Below are 23347 nucleotides of genomic sequence, written 5' to 3'. Positions count from 1 at the left end.
GTACAGTTGATAAAAACAAAAAAAACTATGGTGTTTAATTTGTATTAAAAGCATAATATACAATCTATATAAGAAAATTTATATCAAACATTTAAAACTTTAAAAAATAATGCTCATCACACACATAGAATTTCCCCTCCTTTCCCACGATAGAACAGCTGACATGTCAATTTGAATAAATATACATCTGGTTAAAAAAAAGTGTGTAATTTTTTTTAACGAAATACCAAAAGACAGCTATAGGACAGGAGTAAACCTCTTAATCAGAATCACACAGTTTCACTTCATTTTACAACTTAAATCTGCATAAAAATATGAAAGGTGGTTTAGAGAACCTAGCTCAGGATTATCACGAGGGAAATTCCTGAGAGCAAAACAGAATCCATGTTTATAAAAACAGACGTTACTCAATTAAACCCCATCTGAATTTCACTATGAGGCAGAAATATTTCAACAGGTGATCATCAGTTCCCCAAAACAACCACGAAATGCGCGTGCCGTGAAAATGGCAGCTACCGTAGAAACACTTAAGTAAAAAAACACAAACCCAAAACCCATAAAAAGATAAAAATGTAGCAAAAATATAAACGACGGATCTTTAAAGTTTTAAGTCATATTCTAACTACTGATATATGATCAGTGTACATGATCGGAAATCGGAGGACGTGATGTGACCCTCGTCCTCTGGGTCTGCGGGATGACGAGTCACACATCTTGATGATTCTTTGATGATTTCTTCTTCTTCTGTGGAGAGACGGACATGAGGGTTAGGATCCGCCAACGTTGAGACTGGACACATTTGTTTTCTAAGTAGCGTCGAGATTTGTTTTCTAAGTAGCGTGATACCTTTTTGTGGGAGTCGCTTGAGGCGGTTTCTGTTGCCATGCCGTCTTGGATTGAATCTACAGGTATTTCTGGGATGTCGGCTGATTTCAATTTGCTTTTTTCTGAGGACAAATGCAAAGCAATTTTACAAAACCATCAAATTACATGTTTTTAAGCTATATGTGGGTTGTTTACTCACTTCTCTTCTTCTCCGTTTGAGAACTCGTTGCCTCTACGTCAGGTGGAGGCAGCGGCTCTGTGTTGGCGGGATTATTTTTCTTTTTCTTCTTGACACTCTTGACCTGCTCTGTTGTTTCCTCTACCTTATTATCTATTATATCCTCAACTACCTGCTCTCTTTCTTCATCAGCTTTTTCTTTTTTCTTCTTCTTCGATTTCTTTTCCTGCAGTACTTGTTCTGGATTTTCCTCACCATTAAGAAGGTCCCTTTTCCTCTTCTTTGCCTTCTTTTCTGTAGACGTCTGCTCTAAAGTCTCAATTTCTTCAGTTTTTTGCTCTGTATTATTTTCTATGTCTTCAGCTTTTTGCTTTGAAATGCTTTCACTTGCAAACGTCAATGAATTTTCCTCACTTTCTGTTTTCTTCTTTTTTTTCTTCTTGGCTTTCTTTTCTTCTGCTATGTGCTCTGAGGTTTGGTTGTTTTCTTCCTGTTTGCTCTCTTTGTTATTTTTCACTTCCTCAGATACCTGCTCAGAATTTCCAGTCTGTGCCAAACTTCCCTCACTACCAGCCTTCTCTTTCTTCTTCTTCTTTTGTTTCTTTTCTTGTACCGTTGACTCTGAAAGGGTTTTCTCATCAGCGTTCCCTCTTGTGTTTGTCTCAGTCGTGACTGTCTCATTTCTTTCAGCATCATCTTTGGTTTCTTTTGCTTTTTTATTCACCTTCGGAGTTTTTTTAGCCTCCTCCTGCTTCGTGTCTTTGGTCTTTCTCGTCTCTTCGCCACATTCCTCTTTTCCATCTTCACCCGTCTCATTCTTTTCCTCCTTGTCTGCAATTTTCTCCTTCTTTTTCTTCTTCTTCTTGGGCTCAGATGTTCTGTCATCAGTTGTTTGTTCACTGGGAGTTGCAGTTTCTCTGTCCTTTTTTATTTGTTTGTCCGCTGGAGATGAGAGGTTTTGCTTTTGGCTCGGAGTGCTTGAGGTGACAGAAGTCACATTTTTTGTCACATTCTTCTCGGTCGAGCTCGTCTTTGCTTTTTTTTCAGTCACATGTTTCTCGCCACCTTCGTCATTGTGTTTCACTGTCCCGTTACTCGGTTTAACTGGGGTTCCAGGTTTCGCCGGAGCCTTAGCCCGGGGTTTCCTGACTCTCTTTTTCGGGGGTTGAGGAGCAGAGGAGTCCAGGGCATTGATGGCATTCATCTTGACTATGTCGGCATCTGTGGACAGAGAAAACCCAGTAAAAACATCAAACTGTGCATGGTGGAACAAATGCCTAAAAGAAAACATAAACAGCGAGCAAACAGTAACTGTACACAGCTCTGTTTGGATGAAATCACTCTTTTCCATGGTGAGGTTGTTCATGGGTGGTGCTGCACTGTCTGGTGGTTGTCTTTCTCTCATTAAGTGGAGGGACCAAGCTTTCCCTTCATCTTCCATCACTTTGTACATTTTCCACACCCTCCACAGTTTATTCCACCTGAGTTTAGACTCCTTCCACCATGAACACCTCGCCTGAATGCTACATCTCAGTCTCTCAATAGCGCGCTTAGCTCAAATGAGACATATTTTGCTTATTTCCAGCTTTACACTTTAATTCAGAACCTGCATTAGAGTATCTTTGCATGATTCTCATTTCAATAAAATCTTATTTGAAATATAAAATACAGTCTTTTCCTGAAACAGGTTATGTTAGCTCAGACCACGTTAAGGACCCCTCTTCTAACAAGCCTAATTTCATCTGATTGGATCTCTAACAGATCAAACTTGTTGGAAAAAAGATAAAACTCACCCACGTGTGCGCTGACAGCCTGCAACTGAAAATAATTTCATTACATTAAGGGAAAAATATCCTAAAGTTACTGTGCAAATAACCGCTCCTTCTGAGAGGGGCAGATGGGATTCTTTTTTTAGATATGGTTCATTTGATGTGAAATGTTTGAGGTATCTAAACTGGATGTGCCCTGGTTGCTCCTTAAGTGAGGTGTTTTGGGCAAGTCAAATATTTCTAGCCTGGCTTTGGTCACTTTATTGTCCACTCATAACCCCCTCTTCATTTTTCTAGGATTCTTTTCATCACCTCATCCTTGACACGCTCGCCCATGAATAATGCATTCAGTGACTCACCTGTCATCTGTTGGAGCAGTTTCTTCCACTTCTCCACATCCAGACTGCTGTCAGAGTCTGAATCATCTGCACCGGCAGTCACAACTTTGTCTGGTGTTCGGCTCTTTGATTTCTTCTCACCTGTGACTTTTTTTGCAGCTTTTCCCTCAGTTTTTTTCTTGTTTGCTGGAACAGACTGGGAAAAAAAGAAAAAGAAGGATTAGCGTGGTTGGTATAGTCCAAGAACTGCCACGAAAAGAAATTAAAACAAAATAAAAATTCACCTTTTTTGCAGTTGTGTCCTTTTTCTTTTTTGATGTTGTAGACTTTGCTAAACATAAAAAGTGCAAATGTGTTAAAATGCATTCAAATACGCCAACCTCTGGCCTCAAAGAGTTTACTGCTACAAACCGAGCTGCATTCTCTGATATGTCAGTTTTTTCACTAAGCTGTCGCCCTCATCTTGAATCTGATTGGAGGTTGTTAGGAGTGTGAATGTTTGGGTACAGGTGTAAGATGAAAATACTCAAAGCAAACTAATGTACAGAAGTTCCAAATCTTGCTTAAGAATTTTGTAAGCATGAACAGCTGGATCAGGACACACATATACACAAATAAACAAATGTAGTATCTCAGATCCAACTTCAGCTTTCTAATTTAATTTGTATTTAACAAAGAAAAAGAAAAATATGAACCTTTAGTTGGAGTCCTTCCTTGATCTGCTGAATTTTTTGGGTTACTGTCAGGAATAAAAAAAATAGTTAGTATCCAAGCTATTACAAAATGAGACATCTAACCCAGTGGGCGTTGCTTCTGAAAAGCACTAAGAAATCATCCTTACTTCAACCATGATGTGTAGATGTCGAGTAGTGATACTGATATTTTGGTCTCCCCCTGTAGAAAATCAAAATTAAATGTTACAACTTATTAAGAAGTTTGAAATATACAGTGGGAGTATTTCTTGGACATGGTACAGTAGTCTGAAGGAGATGTCAGCATATAAAGACATAAAAACATGCCATTGTTATGGTTATGTGTCAAATTTGAATGAAAGCAGACCCCAAGAAGGTGGTTAGGAAGGACTTGAGTTCATTACAAATGAATAAACTAGAATAATAAACACGTTTACAGAAAAGGACAAAGTCTACTACATTTTGTGGAATATTTACAAATTCAAAAACCTGTGGAGGGACCAAATGGTTCTCATTTGGGGAAGAAAAATCAACAAGCCTTCTTGGTCTGTATTACATTTGCAATGACTGCACTTATACAAATCTCTGGGCTTTTTTCTTAGACTTTACCACAAACAGCTTTTCCTGGCCGCACACTCTCCCCACTCATTTAAATTGGCCATATGCTACATCCTATTTGAGCCACTTTGGGTGGAAGCTCTTGGTGAGTAGAGTCTAACTGATGGTATTTTTTATGTCAAGGACTTGATTACCTTTAAAACTAATCTGACTTTTTCTGTCTTTCCTCCAGCCACAGTCCCTCTTACAGAGGTCTATACAAGGTGAAAGCCTTTCAAGTGTTACGTTCTTAGTCTAGGCAAGTATTGAACGCAACAAGAAGTTGGCCCACTCACACACCACTTTTTTTTAAGTGGTATATAAGTCCTAACATTGAGCTCGTTTTAGCTCACAGCAAGGGGAGGATACATTTCTTGGATCTTACGATCTTTAAAGTTATATATACACACACAACTATGTTTATGCAGAAAAATAGAAACACGTAGCAGTCTAGTTGTTACGAAAAATGGGGAGATTTAATTGAGCAAACGTTCTTCCCCGTCCACACTTCAGAAAATGTTTTTTTGTGGAATTTCATGAGGTGTGAGTAGAGGGGGTTTATTGCACAGCACAGGAGCAGCATTTGAAACATTGTAACAGTTGCAGTTGATATGTGTGTGTGTGTGTGGTGAACAATGTTGACCTGTGGGCTGTGCCTCTGTAGCTCATCTGCAGCTGAGCGATAACCATGCTCCTTCAAGTGGCGGTAGATCAGCTGGATCAGCTCGTGCTTTGATGCGTTCACGGACATATTCGAGAAACGAAAAAAGGATTAATCAAACTAAGGCTAAGCTAACGCAAGTGGTATTTTCATATTAAAAGTATCCTCATGATGCTCAGAGTTGCAGCTTCTGAAACCCGCATGTTACCATTTTGAACTCTGACCCAAGGATGTGATTATTTCCTACCGCTGCAATGCACTATGGGAGATGTAGTAAGCGGGGCGTAGCAACGCTGTCAGCGGTCCGCGCAAAAATATCACGCATTCAAATGAAAACTTAACCTGTGTACACAATGCATTTCGATTAGGGGCTAATAACGGAAAGTAGTTTATATAGTCTGTTAGTCATATGTGTGTCAGAGGTTTTTTCAGCTGTCTTTTCACCGCATTTTAAAGCCATGTTATAATGAAAACTGACATTAGTATTGAACCATTTAAACCAAATCATTTTCTTTTTATATTTGTGTTTTGCTATCTGCCTTTAACTATCTTATATTCGGGCCAGTTTAGGCTCAGTTTTACCCAAAGAGGGGATGATTTTCATGATGTGGACGAATCATATTTTATAAATGATGTTCTGGAAATTTACTCTGATTCTACCGGTAAAATGCAGACATCTGATCTGCCCTTCTATCATTACAGTTCAGCTACTATAAACACTTTTAATATAAAGCAAACAAACAATATGACAGCTTTGTGGCATGGCATGCTTCTAGTGGGCAATGTCTTTTTATAGCTACTACTTAAAAGCACCAAGTGTACAACTGGTTGCTTTCAATTGCTCCTTCCGCTGTGCAACTGTCTGCATGTTGCATGTAGAAGCAGATAAAACATGCTGTGTAATAAGTCTTTGTCTTCAGTGTAAAAGATCGTTTGCGTTCTGCATAGTGTGATAAGCTTGATCTCTTTTGTCTGTTACATTCACCCACCACTTCCTTTTTCCTGCAGAACAGGCATAGATTTATCAAGATGCTAGAAACATTTTTCTGAGAATTTGGGCCATATCGACATGATATCATCCCACAGTTGCTACAGATTATTTTGGTTGGATATCCACAGTGTGACACTCCTGTTCCACCACACCCCATAAGGGTGCTTTATTGGATTGAGATCTGGTGACCGGAGGCCATTTCACTACAGTGAACTCACTGTGATGTTCAAGAAACCCCTTTCATATTATTTGAGCTTTGCGGCATAGTGTGTTATCCTGCTGGAAGTAGCCATCACGAAATGGGTACACTTTGGGTATGAAGGGACAGCAACAATGCACACATCGTTACTAAATTTTGCCAAATTCAGCTATCTACTATCTGAATGTTGCAATAAAATAATTGGGATTGTTCAGTTAGCATATGTGAAGCAACGTTTCAATTTCCTGGTCATAATTAACAGGAGTTGCACCTGCTGCGGTCTTCTGCTGCTGTAGCCCATCTGCTTTAGGGTTTAACCGGCTGTGCATTCAGAGATGCACTTCTGCATCTTCATCTTCATCTTGAGTTGATCACATGTGATTGGCTTATATTTAGATATTTGTGTTTATAAGCAGTTGAACAGATGTACCCATGAAGTGACTGTATATGTGTGTCTCTATTGTAACAGACCCTGTCCCTCTGTTGAGATGTTCTCAAACCTTACAAATATGTAAAAGCGGGACATTTGTAGAGACCAAAATCCACCTCGGCATATATGTTAAAAGGCAAGAAATGAACTGTGAGAGCCAACATAAACTGCCTGCTCATATTCAGGAAACATAACTGTAAGTCTTAAAATACACCTACCCTTTATGTCTCTGTTAGCTCGCTCTTGTGGCTCTAGGTTTCTTGACTCAGTTCTCTTTTTTAATCACATGTTCGAAAAAAACAAACCCATTACCCATCCACATAGCCAGACAATCCACAAGCTATTCAAGCAAGTGAACAAGTCAGAAATATCCCAGAAACTGCCAGAAAGGTCAGTCAACTCTATCAGGTGTATTTGGATATAAGTCTAACTTTTTGCTTTGGTGTGGGAGGACATTAATGGTGATTGGGCATGGGTACATGCTGCCAGTGAAAAGATCTGAGAAAGCTGGCGGTGAGATCTTAGGTCAAACTAAAGGAGAGTATTGGGTAAGCAGGGGGTCAGTAAGAGCAAGGCAGCTGAAAGAGACTCATTCATCAGGGAAAACCAGAAAAGGAAAGCAGTGTGTAGTCCAAGCTCAACGTCAGCACTCAGTGGGTCTCACTGAGCTTGATTTCACCATCTTCCACAAGCTTGCTACCCCTCATACTCTTCTCTCTCACTCTCACACTCTCACACTCATACACACACACACACACACACACACACACACACACACACACACACACACACACACACACACACACATTTGGTTTGGACAACGCGCAGGTTATGAGGCTGACTCAGCTCCCATTCTTAGAGTGTTGATGGGACAGACCACCAAAGTTTTGTGGAAGAAAAACAATTTTAATTTGTAATATTTAAAAGTGAGCAAAGAAAATGTAATATTTAATTTGCTCATGTTTACTCCAAACAAACATTCCAATATATTAAACTGGGTATTGACGAGTGTAAGAAAATGGATTTTAGCTAAAGTTACTGCTTGAGGGAGGACCAAAAGACATCCTTGAACACAAGGAAAAAAAAGTAGTACGCTCCCCTCGGCTTTGATGGCACGTTTCTGTAAAATGACTGCAGTATTTGTACAGGCTACACTTGTAAATGGCAGCCTGTTTCACAGGAAATAAATTACGCTGGACACATTTAACAGCTCACATCTGTGCTCACTCTCCATTTAATTACCCGCTATAGACGGCAAGGTCTGGGTGCCACAACCTGTCATCGCTGCCACACTGGCACAACAGTAAAACTGGTTAAGTGGAAACACTTACGCACATGTGATTAATAAATATATAAAAGAATAAAAAATAGCATAACTGAGCTATACTTTTTTTTAACACCCTCTCCTTAGGGATTCTTCAACGAGTCCCTTATGATGTATATCCAAGGGGCTTTGCAGGAGGGTCCTAATGAACTGCTATGCCTAGCCTTGCCAACCAGGTGCTGCCGGAGCTCCACATGAGCCAAATCAAACACACCTTCAGCGACGGCCAAGGCCATGTGTTTGAGCCCTTCCTCTGATTTCCACCTGCTGAGGGCTGATATGTGGACTTTAAAACCCCACCAGACAGAGGAAATCTAAGAAATGTTTACTCTTTATTTGAGTTAGAAATTAAAGTTATCAGTCTTAAACACTTGATTCTGGGACAGATCTTGTGACATGGTAACTACTACACTGTAAAAGGCAACCACACAAGTTCACAAAGAGAAACTGAGGCAATAATAATGCTGTTAGCAGAATCTAAACGCTGTTCCTGTTTTTTGGTAAATACAGTTCTTTTCTTCTGTGTAACTTGTAAACTGAGTCAAAACCTACGCAAATTAACCATACTAACCTCCCTACTTTCTTATCTACAGTGCTCTTATTCAGTTACTTCTCTCTGCATTTGAATAGCTAATATAACTGTATGTAGGTCCTGGTTGTTGTCGAGGACTGTTTATGAAACTCACCTGAGAGAGGAAGCGTCTTTGGCCTTTACTTTGCTCCCAAATAAATGACCTGTAGCTGAAAGATTGATAAAAGATGAAAAAGCCATTTTTAGTAAATTCTGAAACAAGGCTTCTATTGTATAAAGTGGAGAGATGACAAGCTGAGCATGCTGAAGTACAAGTTTTGCCTCAGAGTTGGCACACAGGAGGAAAAAGAACAGTTCCATCCAGTCTTACTCAGATTAGAAAATTGGGGTGAGAGGTGGGGGTAATGTGGAGGTTTACCGGCAGGGCTGCATTGATTAGAAAGGGGGTAGTGTTCCTAGTGAAGCAGAGCAGCCGTATTCAGTAACAGCACCACTTTCTTTAGCCAAAGCCAACATCTGCTGCCGACCGGCACAGCCGTCTCTACTTCCCTTTAAACTCATTGTCGGATTTCTCAAGGCCTTAAAATCCTGCTTGGAACCGGTTTGGACAGGGATGTAAAGATGAGAAAATGCTGTGAAAGTATAATTTTGTGTTACTAAATCCAAATCTTTTAGGGTGGGTCTGCTATTGATTTACTCTTTACGTGACAGAGAGGCAAAAACCACAGAAGCAAGACAGGAGCTGAAAACTACCTGTACCAGCAAAAGCTACCATTGCTATTTATAACTTTATGAATGGTTTTCTCCAGCTCAAGCTAAGAAATCCTTAAAGAAACTGGATTCTGTTTTATGGCTCCACTGTTAATTACGGGGTAGGAAAATGAAGTGTTGTTAAATTTATGATAGCCTACTTCACAGCACTTTGCTCACATCCTCTGGAAGAAATTGGCAAATTAGGAGGGTAATGAACAGCCAGTGAACACAATTAAATCTCAGTCTGAGAAATTCCCATGTAGCAGATTTAAAGGTTGTTACCACATAACAAGTTTAATTGGTTAATCAATAACTAAAATAGTGAAATAAGTGTCTGAGAATGTGAAATTTAACTCCCACAGCAACAACTCAGAATGAGTGGTTTCTTAAAGCAGAGTGACCTTTTTTAACATGCCTGAAATGACCGCTTACTGGAAATAGACAGCTGCGGTTTACGAGGATATTAAGAAATTCCATTTTTATTTACATTTTTTAAAAACACGAGCCTAACATAAGTTAAAACAAACAAATAACTTTAAAAATAACCTCCAGAAACCGAGCACGATGTTTATTCAGGGTCCGTGATATTCTATTACTGGTGCATTGTAAGGTTACTCATTCTGTAAATACTGTCATCAAACCATTTTGTGGCTTAGCCTTGCGTTCGTGGTGAAATTATTTTGGCAATATGACAATCCACAAAAGAAAGAGCAAATGTGGAAGGCGAGCAAGAATATATCTGTGGTATTGGCCTATCACAGTCTTTTTAGACTTCAGAGTCTGTCGGGTCTCTGGGGACGTGGCTCTGTTAATATTTGTGGATGTGATAGACGTGAGTGTTCGTATACGTGTTGTTTGCATTGTGGTCTTGGATGTGAGCAGAGTTGTTGTCAGCCTGGCGAGCTGCCGCAGTTACAGCTCTGAGCGGCAGAAAACAGATGAGTCACATCTCATAAGTGTGGCTGCCCAAAGACCAGGAAACTCTCTTTCCTCTAATTTTTTGCATACTTTTGAGGAAAAGCAGTAATATCACAATCATGATATGTAATGTATTCCCTCTAGAACAGCACGAGAATAAACATGATCGTATAAAACTTCAGGTCCCTTTTCCTCCCTCTTTCTCTGTTTGTTCTGTCATAAAGTCTAAAGCTCCGCTCTAAAGATGCCTTTCCTGCTTCAAGACAAACATGCCCATCAACCTCAGCTTTATACTCTTTTGGGGGGCGGGGTCATTCTTCCTTTTGCACCCCACGACCTCCATGCCCACAAACCTCAATATCAACACTTGCAAGGTGTGATGTTTTACATCTCACTATGTTGACCAACTCCTCGCTTCAGTATATCAGTTTATTTTTGTCTGCTAGCCACATTTGACGTTGGTGACCATGAAGTATTCATTATATTCAAGATTTAAAGCAAAAGAAATATTAACCACCAGCCTTATTTTTCAAATTTGATTCCCTGTAAAATCGCCCTGTTTCCCAGAATTGCATTGTTGCCATTTTTGCCAATGAAGGACCTCAAGAAGGAGTGCAATGTTCAGTGGAAACTGTGCAGTGTTTCGCAAGGAGACGGCCCTGAAGGGAACAGCGTCAATCACTTTGTGCTTTTAGCTCTGCTATGAAATGAAGCCTGATCCTAGCTTCAACAGCACCAGAGCTCAAAAACACTTGTGATTCACAGTGACAGGCAAATACCCAATGTATGTTAGATTAATTATTTTCTACTTTTTATAGTCTGATTTTTAGCTGTTCTCTACAGCTATTCCACTGTTCCCAGTCAAAGTGAACCTGTATCATGATGGTGATCTACAGTGCAGATACTGTGGAGAAATACCTCCAGGAGCTGTGGGTGAGGCTGTGCAGTCCTGCTGCTTTCTGTTGACCCACTGGATGATTTGTAAAGTGCTTCCATGACACCCAGCTGGAGATGTTATCAGAGTCAGAGAAGTCTGTTCTGTCTCTCTCGTAGGGTCTGCAGTGCGCAGAAACAGCAGGAAAAATAAGAGTGTTTGTGAGTGCAGTACAGAGTAGAGTGGAGACCTGTGTCTGTAGGGCCCCACAGCCACCCTGAGACTCAAATCTCCCCCACACATGGTGTTTTTTTTTCTGTAGACCCTCTGTCAACTGTGTTTTAACCAGGTCAGATGGGGAGATATTGCTCTTGCTTTCTAAGGTTTTCTGAAGTTTATAGGGTGGCATATTGAAATGATGATCATGATGGAGCACAAATGAAGAGGAGAGTCTATGATGCAATTATTTTGAGTACTAAGTATGTTTTTAAAGCTATTTTTTACAGTCAAAGACCAACAAAGCTACATTAATATCTAGAATAATGCAGCACAATGTCCAAATTCAGCAGAAGTATCACTAATGTGAGATGTAAACTCTCCATTAACACCTGGATGTAGTAGAAATACTGTATTTTCTTTGGCAGTGGGGTCAGTAGGGGCTGATATTATTTCAGTGAGGCAGCAAGGCAACTGGGCGGGGTTAACAGGAACACTTGGAAAAGTGGAATGCTTTCAAAGGTGGCAGAAAGTGTTTGGAGATTCAGCGAGGCTGGAGGTGTAGCTTTTCTTAGTTTTAGGTTGCTTAACTGCCATTCAAGTGTACAAGGGGTTACTTGCAACACCTTATGAGGGGATTTTTTTTTAACCCTGAGTCTCACTGCATTGTTATTTAGCGCCAGCTTACTAAATACAAGCAAGCTTAAGTAATTTAAAGCGTCACAGGAACCATGGCAACGACAGCTCTCACCGGTTTCTCCATGATGAGCCTGCTGAGCCTCGGGTACCTGACCTGGGATCTGATGAGCCCTAACCAGGTGGAAAACGATCCAGAAAAACCTTTTATTGGCAGATTTCCTGTCCCTCAACCCCCTCATATTATTTTCATTATGACAGATGACCAGGGGTTCAATGACATTGGCTATCATAGCTCAGACATCAGGACACCGGTGCTGGATAAACTGGCTGCGGATGGCGTGAAGCTGGAGAATTATTACATCCAGCCCATCTGCACCCCATCCAGAAGTCAATTCATCACTGGCAGGTAAAGTGTCCTGTGACTGGACTGCTCCTTATTTAAAATAAATGCTTTGTATTCCTAGAATTAGACCATACTGATGTTTAACATAGATGTAACTGCTGCCTGATGAATTAAACTACTGGATTTTAAAGCAGCTTCCTGTTTTGTGAGCTTGTATTTGAATGCATGGGGACAGTGGAACCAAGACCACTCTTCTAGAGATAATGGCAAATCTAGAAAGTGTACAGCTTTTATGTTTCAAAGCTATCAATCAGGTCCAAACATGTGATTTCCGACTATATATTTCCAATTAAAGAAAAAGGATGTAAAAGATGTGCTTGCTATTACACAGCCTTCTGTCTGTGTTTTGACTGGCATACAAATATAAACAGACACAAATCTGGAGTGTATCTTCATGCCAATCACCATAACCTGTTTGAGAAAAACAGGGCAGTCTCCTTCTCCCTGTTCTATTTTTCTAAACCTCTTTACAACCCCTCTTATTCACATTTCTGTTTAACCTGTTGGATGTGATTGGATGATATGGATTAAGGCTGTCTTGATATCAGATTTCCCTCCTTTATTATTGCGCCCAAAAGATATGCAACCTCAAAAACGAATCTTATCCCTAAATGCAAACAATATATTTTTCCTTTTAAATATTTTCTTAATCTTAAATTCTGCAGGTACCAAATCCACACTGGTCTTCAGCACTCCATCATCCGACCTCGCCAGCCTAACTGCCTGCCTTTTGACCAGGTCACGCTCCCTCAGAGGCTACAGGAACTCGGCTACTCCACCCACATGGTAGGGAAGTGGCACTTGGGGTTCTATAAGAAGGAGTGCTTACCCACTCGCCGTGGCTTTGACACATACTTTGGATCCTTAACGGGGAGTGTTAACTACTACACCTATGATGGCTGTGATGGCTCTGGGCTGTGTGGCTTTGATCTCCATGAGGGGGAGTCAGTTGCCTGGGGTCAGAGTGGAAAATACTCCACGCATCTGTACACAAGGAGAGTACGCAAGATCCTGGCAACCCATGATCCTCAATCCCAACCGCTGTTCATCTTCCTCTCCTTCCAAGCTGTTCACACACCCTTACAATATCCAGATGAGTACATCTACCCCTACCTTGGGCTGGAAAATGTGGCACGCAGGAAGTATGCTGCTATGGTGTCAGCTGTAGATGAAGCGGTTCGTAATATAACATACGCTCTCCGCAAGTATGGATACTATCAGAACAGTGTCATCATTTTCTCTACAGACAATGGAGGTCAGCCCTTGTCTGGTGGAAGTAACTGGCCTCTTAGAGGACGTAAAGGAACCTACTGGGAAGGTGGCATCCGGGGTCTGGGATTCGTCCACAGCCCTCTGTTAAGGAAAAAGAGGAGGGTGAGCAAATCACTGGTGCACATTACTGATTGGTATCCCACATTAGTGGGATTAGCAGGTGGTGATGAGTCCCTCACTGAGGGGGTTGATGGGTATAATGTGTGGGAGGCCATCAGTGAAGGAAAAGAATCACCTAGGCTGGAAATCCTGCACAACATCGACCCTCTGTATAACCATGCACACACTGGCTCCCTGCAGAAAGGATATGGCATTTGGAATACAGCCATTCAGGCCTCCATACGAGCTGGAGATTGGAAACTTCTGACAGGAGACCCTGGTTATGGAGACTGGATTCCACCACAAATACTTCCAGGTTTCCCCAGTAGCTGGTGGAAGCAGGAGCGTCACACACGTCCTCGAAAAACAGTGTGGCTTTTTAACATCTCCGGGGACCCCTATGAACGTTATGACCTTTCTGAGCAGAGACCGGATGTTGTGAAGCAGCTGCTTGCCAGACTGGTGTACTACAATCGCACTGCAGTGCCTGTGAGGTACCCATCAGAGGATCCGCGGGCTGACCCCTATCTGAATGGAGGTGCCTGGGTCCCTTGGGTAGGAGATGAGGAGGAGGACAACTGGGGCAGTTTTTTCCAGAAAAAAAGCATGGATTGGAAGAAGAAGCTAAAGCTATCCAAAAGCAGGTCATTTTTCGGGAAACTAAAAACTCGGATCATGTCTAACATAGTATAGGAGAACACAACCAAAAGAAAATCACTGGTTTAATGAAGAGGTGCTACTTTAGTTGAGAGAACATCTGAAGATGTGTTCTCACTCATGGGCCAGGTTTCTGCAAGATCGAGCTGTAGCTGCAGGTGCATGTTCGATTTCTGTAAGAATAACCGATTGGTGATGTTTTCATTATTAATTTGTTTGTATCTCAATTACAAGTGTTTGTTTTGCAAAAGTGAACATTATAAGCTTCAAAAACACATGAGCGAATTCCATTTTACAGGTGCTAGTGTGTTTACTGTTGCACAGGTAAGGGTTGTTTTACAAACTCAAAATCTGTGTACTTGACAAGAATGACAAGGTGGAATCATCAGAAGCTTTCTAGCTTTGATTAATGTAAATGATGACTACCTCTGTGGCAATGTGACATTAATTGTAGACATTATTTCCTTCATTAAATTAGCCTCTGGATTATTGTATTTACATATTTTCTACCGGAAGAATATTCTTTGTTTCTGTACACATCAGATTCTTTTTGTGCTGTTCTGTACTTTTTATAGCAGCTACCTGTTCCACTGAATATTAGAAGAGGGCTTCCTTCTTCATTTGTCACAGCTATTCACGATGAGCTTGAACGATTGCAAGGACTTTAGCAAAAACCAGTACAAAGCAACATAGCAATATGTTTTAAAAAACAGGCTTGTTTGCCTCATTGTGCCAGAATAAAAAGTGATGAGATGCCCAGCCGGGCACATATATGCTGGTGGACATGCATGTACAGACATAGCTGTTTCTTCTATTTTTAGAGCAGGGTAGGAGGAAGCATGCAAAACAAAAGTCAAAGTAGCTTCAGTGTGTTTAAAAGCCCCGTACTATTCGCACAGGTTTACTGCACCCCTATAAGAGTGGTAGCTTCCATCTCTGCTGTAATACAGGAACTACCGATGTAGGTTCTTTTTTTTTTTTCACACAGATGGGTTTTCTCAGTTCCAGTTGAGTGATTATATGTGTGTTACTGCCTTAGCCTGTCCTGTTGTGTGCGTCCATTAAAATGTAAGTAAGCAATGTACATTCTTCTTTTCTAATGATCATTTTTATTCTTCTTATTCTGTTCTCCATCACTCCTCTTGCTTACTAACCTTAATTAAGAGTAAGTGAAGAATTGTAAAGCTTGCTTCCACCTGTGCAGAGCTGCAATGTTTAATGTTACTATGTTCATAGTGACTATTTGATATTTACTTTTTAAAGTTTATTGTGCTATTACAAACTTATTCACATAAAACTCTGTATCATTTGAATTTGTTTTCTTTACCCAAATACTTGTGAGTCAAAAAAATCATGATTTTTCATATTGAATTCAGCCTCCTTTGTTGGATAAGAGGATTCTGTGTTTTAATATTATCTGGAGAACATTGCCTCACAGTTTCATATTGTGGCAAAGATTTGCATCCTTTTCGCGTGGTGCTTTTAACCAGGTTGTCTGCATTTTATTTGTTCTATATCTTTCATTTCTCTTCCTTTTTGGAAAGCAAACTTATGCAAACCTACAAACAGAAAAAGACATCTCTCCTGCACACCCTGTAAAGACTGTTAAACAATAAAGTTCTCTTCACAGAAGCTTCTGGACTATCGGTGACTTAATTTGTCACTTTAGTTTTGGTTTGCTCTTTGTCACACTATCTGTGGTAACCAACGTACCACGTGTGGCTGACTGTTCTGAAAGTGTGACTGCAGTTCCCAGTGTTGTTTAGATTCAAGTTTTCACATGCAATTACAACAGAGAGGAGAACATATTTGTTCATATGTGGTAAATATTTCTTAAGATCAGTTCAGTACAGCAGCCTGTCTCAGTTCTCTTTGTGTTGGCAAGGAAAGTGAATCACTTTATTTCCTGCCCCTGTGAAAATACCCTGCCTATATCATCTCCCGTTTACTGTTTCCTGTCAGTTAGGGCTGAGGTTCACAGCAGATTTACACCCGGATGTGTCCAAAATTTTCTAGATTCATTTTAAAACATTAAAACCACAGCGTGGGTGAATAAAAAGCATGGAGCAGTTTCTTATTCTTGTGCTAATGGCAGCGGGAACTCATGGTAAGATCATCCTCACAAGATGCCAAACATTTACATTTGTAATGTGAATTATTTCCACTCATGTTCTTTTGAATGCATCTTTTCCAGCTCTGGTTCCAGTTGATGAGACTACTTGTGACCTCAGGACGAGCACATGTCCATGCTCTCCTCTTCTTGAAGAAACTGTATATATCCAAGTGATGACTGATGCTAATGGCTGTCAACTGCAGTGTTCGAAGGTGCTTCCCACTGAGACAAAAACTGTGTTCAATATGAAGAAAGGAAAAACAACAACAACAGACAAGGAATTTAACAACAGACTAACATTTATAATCAACAACGGGACAATCAAGATCACAAACGTGAGGAGGAGTGACTCAGGTCAATACAGCATTGAGGTCTTTAATTCAAATGGAGTCCAAGAGAAAAACATTAATTTCACCCTGGATGTTAAAGGCAATGGAAACTTTGAAGGCAAGGCACTCTGGAACTTCGAAGGTAACTTACTCATGATTTTATATTTTTAATATTATTATACAGTTAATCAGAAATGTAAGCATGTGGGAGTAGAACTATTAAACACAGTACACATCTCTTGTGCAACTAATGATAGAAGATGAAACAGAGAAAATGCAGAGACATGCAAATGTATCATGTTGTTTAATGTTTTCGATTTCTTGAGAAGAATGAACAGAATATTTGTTGATACAACATTTTTGTATCTGTTGGTATTGTCAGTTATTTTAGCCACACAAGGGCAGCTGTTCATACCACAATTTAGTTATCTTTTTATTTCTCAGTAACTACCACCTAAACTTAAAAGGCACACTAAAACTTTCCACTTGGTCACTGATTATTACTAGCTGCACTATATGAGCACATTAAGCTGTGAAATGGATGTGTTGTAGTAGGTGTGGTTTTATGACAGGAAACAGGTGGTTTAACAGAAGTTGTCAGTGTGGTTTTTCTTCAGTGTCTAACACTATACCTCTGGTGTGGTTTAGTGGGAGTTAGCAAATAATCACAGTCAGAGCAATAAACTTTATCTACATAACACTTTTCTTAACTAAGTGTTTCACAGAACAAATGAAAAGGAATAAAAGATAAGAACAAATGTGAATCTGGAACTGTCAAGAAGTAAAGATCTTGGAAGAAACATAACCTCGGGTTCTTGATACATGTATCAAGATCAATTAATGAAGTATTCAGCCATGATCCAAACTGCATAATGGTAGCTAAGAAAAATGTCTAGGATTCATTATGTTTTTATATCTGTAATCTGATACCTCAGCCTCATAACAAACTGACTTGTTTCATGTTGGGATCTTCTATGTTGCAAATACAGTGACATTTACGTTGAACACTTAAATAAATTTCTAATTGTTATCACTGTGATCTTCCCTCAGCAGACAAGTGTCTTTACCTGGTCATAGCCTGTTGTGTACTGGCATTTCTCCTGATAGCAGTGTCATGCTGTTTTGCGTGTAGAGAAATTAACCATCGTAAACAAGGTAACATGCTGTCTCATGATCAACAATGCTCAATAAGCAACTGCATCATTCACTGAATAACATAATTGGATGGGGAAGTTAAAAAGTGTTTGTTCTGCTGTATCTTTTCTATATTTTTACAGGTTCACGTGCTCCTGTACTTTAAGCAACAAGATGACTGAGCTGACCTCAAAAAGAAATCAGGAGGTGACTGTGATATTTTCATTTTATACTTGTACATACTGAAAAAGACTTGTTGGGGTTTTGTCTGTAAGGGTTTTTGTATGGTCTTTACTGTACAATATATTGCACATTGAAGCAACTGTAATTGTGATTTGGTGAAATATAAATAAAACAGAATGGAAATTGATCCAAAAAATTTATGTAGATGATTAAAATGTTCATTTCTAAAGCCTGTCTGAAGCCTGATTATGCAACACTAAAGTAAAAAAAATAAATAAATAAATCAAAATTTCAATGTAATTTTTTTTATGTATAGCATTAGCTAGAAATATAATAAAAGGTATATTAAACCTTTTGATTTCTTAAAGTTTTTTTTAAATTTGTCATTTAACTCATATGTTTCTTTCACTGAATAAACATGTGATAAAAAAAATTAATAGTTTAAAAGCTAAAACTGTTATAACTGACAGGACTGTATGTGACTGTAGGCAAATGGGGCAGGATAAAATCAAAAGAAATAACAGATCAAAATGAGATTTTGTGGAAGATGCTGCAGGCATGCCTGTGGTTTGTATGTTGACATGTTTCACTTCCTTCAAACTGTAGTAACTGTTTACAATGAAAATCACTCCTTGTATGGCAAAACTTAACATGGAATCTCAGAACACGGAACTGCAGAAAATATATCAAAAATCTGAAGTGCTGAGATTCCAGTTTTTTGATTGCTGCAACACTTCATGTCAGCACAGTGGCCTTTAAATAAAGTAAATAAAAGAATGAAGAGAAAATTTTTCAAATTTCAACTAATATTTTTAAAATTACATGTGGTGATGTCTTTTTGAGTTCATCCATTCACTTATCTACAACTGATTGCTAACAGGAAAGTAGACAGGAAAAAACAAGCTGCAGATGGGTTTAAGGTGATGAGTGGTTTAAGGTGTGTCCTTCGCACTTCTTTGAAACATGCAACAGATACTGTATCAAGTATAATCACTGCATATATTTTGAGGTCATGCTTTGTGTTGTGTTATTTGGCTTTGAGAATGACTATTCTATGCTATCAAAAACAAAATGTCATATAAATACAACTGTCATGTAACTGTGTGAAGCAGCCAGAGTTGAGAACCCAAATGTAGTCTCACAGGCAAAACTAAACTGAAATGTAGCTTTTTTGCTGAATTACCAAATATGCTAACCAAGGAACTCATAAGGAAACTAAAGTGAGATATATTAAGCAGATGGCACGCACACAGACGTGGAGGATAAGAGAAATCACGACAAGAAACAGAAGGAAATGCAGACAATTTATACAAAGGGAATAAGTGCAGAGGGGAAACACCTGGGAAACAGGGCTGGACATGATCTAACTGGCGAGACAGCAAACAACTGAACGTGATGGACACAGGACACGTGACTATCAAAACAAAACAGGAAGACACGAGAAACCCACACTGAGACCCAGACTGACTAAAAACAGGGAGCAGAGGGAGGAGACACAGACAAGACTAAGGAAACAGATAAATACAAAGGGCACGACTAACTCTCAGAGGAGACACAGGAACGAATCAAAGGTACAAAAGGAACCTAAAAAAAAAGAAACTAGAAATACAAATAAACTCAATAAAGGAACTAAACTGTACAAAACAAACTTAAATCGTCTTCCTTATGCAAGGAAAGACTCATGAAACTAGAATAAACTCAAATCGCTGGGCCAACGACTCAGGATCATGACAACAAACTCACTATAATTATTACTTGCAGCTGAATTTGAATTAATTATGACGTCAAGTGAAAGCTTTCTGTGGCTCAACTGGAACTGGTGCCAGTGGATAACAAATGTCAGTGAACATTTCAAATACAGTGCACAACTAACAATAAAAATTCAGTAATACCTTATTACGTAATATGATTATGACTGATTCGGTATACATATGGGTAGGTGTGAGGTTTCCCTCTATTGGTTTTTAAAGGCGTTGCGTTTAAAATTGTACTTGTATAACCCTCCACCTACCAAAAAGTAGAACAACAAAACCAAAAACCGAGCAGGAAAAGGTCAACGTTTTTTTTTTAAACTTAACCACAACACATTTTCCACCAGCTGCTGTTTAAATTGTTTCACAGCAAAGAGCCTGTACTTTTCAGCTCTGCTTGTATGAATTGATACATTTGATATAGTGGACCTTAAAATAATAATTTATGTCTTGAGCAATGCTTTGGCATCCGAGCGCTGCTCTAAATCGGTTCCATATCTGACAAACTGGTCCTCTTCTATAAGGCCCTGAGGCTGAAACTTGGCTTTCACATAATGATGTCACCCTTAAAGCTGAAATCCTGGTTTTTAATGCCATTAACCATCAGCTTAGACCCCCCAAAAGAACCTCGGTAAAATATTTAATTTGTCTCAAAAATTCGACTTGGAGATTCAACTTTTTATCAAAGCTCACTTCTTTAGAACTTTATCACCACTTTTATCACATCCTGGATTACAGTTCTTATTTACTGTTGTGTATCTCCATTTTCCTAATTAGATTTCAAATAAACAATAAGTAAGACTAGAGACCTCGACTATGATAAGAAAATATAAAGAAAATCCTAACCTGAAGAATACAAACTAAGAATTCTAAATCCTGGGTCCAATACTGTCCAATGTCCAGTTCTTGTTAATTCAAAGACGAAGCAAAGAGACAACTGCTTTTTTGAATTTCAGAGAAAGAAGTGTGATGCACATAATAATGCTACTCTTGGTCAAAGTTTTTACACATCCTCCTCAGAAGTTGATCGCTAACAGGATGCTGTTGGAAGCTGTTGCTGACTGTGTTAACACACTAAACGATGACAAAGATCAATTTTCTTAAGCTGCTACTACTACTTAAGCTACAACAGCAATGACCACTCAGCTTTATCACAATCAGATATGTGACTATTGCATTTGATATTGCATAAAGAAGACATGATTCCTGGTTTACTTAGCAATTGTTGATAATTTTGCTAGTTGTACTGTCATCATCTTGTTAAAAAACAATAGTTAAAAATTCCTCAGTTTTATTCACAGATCTTTTTTTTTACAGTTTTTGGCAAACTTACATATTAGATAAAAATGTATCATTTATTCTTTTGTTTTCTAAAAGTTGAACTGAGCTAGATGTCATTTTATAATTATTTTACTACATTGTTACTACATTTCTAATTTTTTTTTTACACCTACACTTTAACAGTGTGTTTGTAATGTGCATGTAATGTGTATGTCTGCTTCTACTAAGGAAGCAGACAATCTGGCAGATTTGCTCAAGCTCAAGTGGGACCTTAAATGCAGGTTGTAAATGAGGCTGATGAGAAACAGGTGGTCAGGCTGAGGCGTGGAGAGGAGCCTCTGCTCAGCTTCTCCTGGACTCAGGGAGTGTTAAAGACTCCAAACAACAACAACAACCCTGTGCAGAAATATGACTTCAGGCTGGGTTGAAGATTTAAGGTGGTTATACAACTTAAATGTATGCACTGATGTTAGAATGTTGCAATCTCTATTTTGCTTTTTATGCTGCCTTTATTTCCAGTTTTTCCAGCAAATATTAAAGAATTTAGAAGTGCTTTTCACACACTTCTGTAGGTCAAAAAAATAAAATGTGATGAATATAAATATTTTATTCATGCCAATATTTTAGAAGCATCTTATTGGAAACTCTAAAAATACAAAAAACAAAACCATCTGAACAAAACTAAGGGAAGTAGGTGAAGGCCACTTCACTTTTTTAACTATCAAGTTAAAACTGGTCCTTATTTTTACACTAGTTTTGTGTTTGCTGCTGCCATGAATACAAACAGTAATGATTTAAAGCCTTTAACTAAATTAAGATAAGATAAGATAAGATAACCTTTATTATTTGTTTTGTTACAGCAGAAAGTGGACAGTGCAAAGTTAGATAGCAAAAATTTGAAAAACACTGGAATAGGATAAGAATAAGAAAAAGATACTGTACACAAATGTACACAATAGAATAGAATAAAATAAAATACTATACTGTATACAATAGAATAAAATAGAATACAAATACTATATACAACTGAGTAGAAAATAACAACGTTGTCAGAAAAAGAGTACTGCACTTAGTGTTGTTGCACATTTGTGGATGCGTGTGTTTGGTCAGTTGCGAAGTTTTGTGAGAGCCTGACAGCAGAGGGGAGGAAAGACCTTCGAAATCTCTCCGTCCCACACCGTGGGTGCCGCAGCCTGCCACTGAAGGAGCTGCTCAGTGCTGTCAGAAACTCCTGCATAGGGTTGCAGATGCTGTTCAACAGTGATGACAGCTTAGCCACCATTCTCCTGTCATTCACCACCTCCTCTGGGTCCAGAGGGCATCCAAGAACAGAGCTGACCCTCCGGATCAGCTGTTCAGTCTCTTCCTGTCCTCAGCAGAGATGCTTCTGCCCCAGCAGACCACACCAAAAAAGATGGCCAAGGCCACCACAGAGTCATAGAAGGTCTGCAGGAGTGGGCCCTTCACTCCAAAAGACCTGAGTCTCCGCAGCAGGTACAGCCTGCTCTGCCCTTTCCTGTAGAGGGCGTCTGAATTATGAGTCCAGTCCAGTTTATTGTTCAGGTAAACACCAAGGTAGCTGTCCACAGCCTCAATATCCATAACTTGACTGTTTAATGGTTGCAGTGGAGGATGTTTATGTGTGCTGAAGTCTACCACCAGCTCCTTGGTTTTAAATGCAAGAGCTTGAATTTATATATTTCCTTTTTTTTAAAAAAATCAAAAACCTTTCAGGTAATTCTCCTTGTATGCGTTGTCACATGCTCTGGCGTTTTGATCACGCACTGTTTTGTTAATGAAAGCTGAGACGTGAACAAGATTCATCATCAGTATAAAGAGATGTAAAGTTTCCCTCTACTGGTTTACGGAGGTATTACTGTTGCTTGTACATAAATGAAATTGTGTCTAAAAAGGACATGCACATATTTGAATACAATAATGCTTGCAGGAGCAAACACAACAACAAACCAAAGTATATTTGTGAACTCAGAATTTGCCCATTGAAACTACTTAAATAGGAGCAGGCTGATTTGTGAAGGCTGAGAAGTTGCCCTGCCACCTTGAATCCTGTGGCTGAGATGGATATTGCCTAATCACCTTTATGCATGTGCAGGCAAATTTTAATTAGTGTCTGCACCTTCAAACATAACATATGAAGGATCATACCTTTATGTTTTATCATCTGAGAA

At 39.2% G+C, this 23347-nt stretch overlaps 2 protein-coding genes across 5 annotated transcripts; one reads left to right on the top strand and one right to left on the bottom strand.

Moving 5' to 3' along the window:
- Nucleotides 1-10: 10 nt before the first annotated feature.
- Nucleotides 11-5291, bottom strand: LOC113028373 (nucleolar and coiled-body phosphoprotein 1-like). The gene is made up of 8 exons (XM_026178589.1): nt 5043-5291; nt 3952-4004; nt 3806-3849; nt 3395-3441; nt 3132-3306; nt 1025-2224; nt 847-947; nt 11-744 (listed from the first exon to the last, which is right to left on the bottom strand). Exons 1-8 carry the CDS (start codon nt 5148-5150, stop codon nt 706-708), a joined length of 1767 nt encoding a protein of 588 aa, XP_026034374.1. The 5' UTR covers nt 5151-5291; the 3' UTR covers nt 11-705.
- Nucleotides 5292-11840: 6549 nt separating this feature from the next.
- LOC113036391 (arylsulfatase I-like) lies at nt 11841-18355 on the top strand. 4 transcript variants are annotated; one of them, XM_026192730.1, is made up of 6 exons: nt 11841-12342; nt 13005-15435; nt 16334-16474; nt 16562-16951; nt 17860-17964; nt 18087-18355. In XM_026192730.1, exons 1-2 carry the CDS (start codon nt 12029-12031, stop codon nt 14401-14403), a joined length of 1713 nt encoding a protein of 570 aa, XP_026048515.1. In that variant the 5' UTR covers nt 11841-12028; the 3' UTR covers nt 14404-15435; nt 16334-16474; nt 16562-16951; nt 17860-17964; nt 18087-18355. The 4 variants fall into 4 exon arrangements, with proteins under 4 accessions (XP_026048515.1, XP_026048522.1, XP_026048510.1 ...); XM_026192737.1 differs by having other exon boundaries at nt 16330-16474; nt 17863-17964; XM_026192725.1 differs by having other exon boundaries at nt 16330-16474.
- The last annotated feature ends 4992 nt before the right edge of the window (nt 18356-23347 follow it).

Source organism: Astatotilapia calliptera, chromosome 2 (genome assembly GCF_900246225.1).
Source record: "Astatotilapia calliptera chromosome 2, fAstCal1.2, whole genome shotgun sequence".
NCBI classification, from domain to species: Eukaryota; Metazoa; Chordata; class Actinopteri; order Cichliformes; family Cichlidae; genus Astatotilapia; species Astatotilapia calliptera.
Note: the sequence above shows the minus strand (reverse complement) of the source record. Positions and strands in the feature narration are given on the sequence as shown.

Bases quoted from the DNA above. Each gene is read 5' to 3' on its own strand.
- LOC113036391 (XM_026192746.1), top strand. From the start codon at position 12,029: ATGGCAACGACAGCTCTCACCGGTTTCTCCATGATGAGCCTGCTGAGC. The intron at 12,343-13,004 runs GTAAAGTGTCCT...TAAATTCTGCAG, and splicing joins AGTCAATTCATCACTGGCAG to GTACCAAATCCACACTGGTC.
- LOC113028373 (XM_026178589.1), bottom strand. From the start codon at position 5,150: ATGTCCGTGAACGCATCAAAGCACGAGCTGATCCAGCTGATCTACCGC. The intron at 2,225-3,131 runs GTGAGTCACTGA...CTCTGTCCACAG, and splicing joins ACTGCTCCAACAGATGACAG to ATGCCGACATAGTCAAGATG. The intron at 745-846 runs GTATCACGCTAC...GTCTCTCCACAG, and splicing joins CAAGCGACTCCCACAAAAAG to AAGAAGAAGAAATCATCAAA.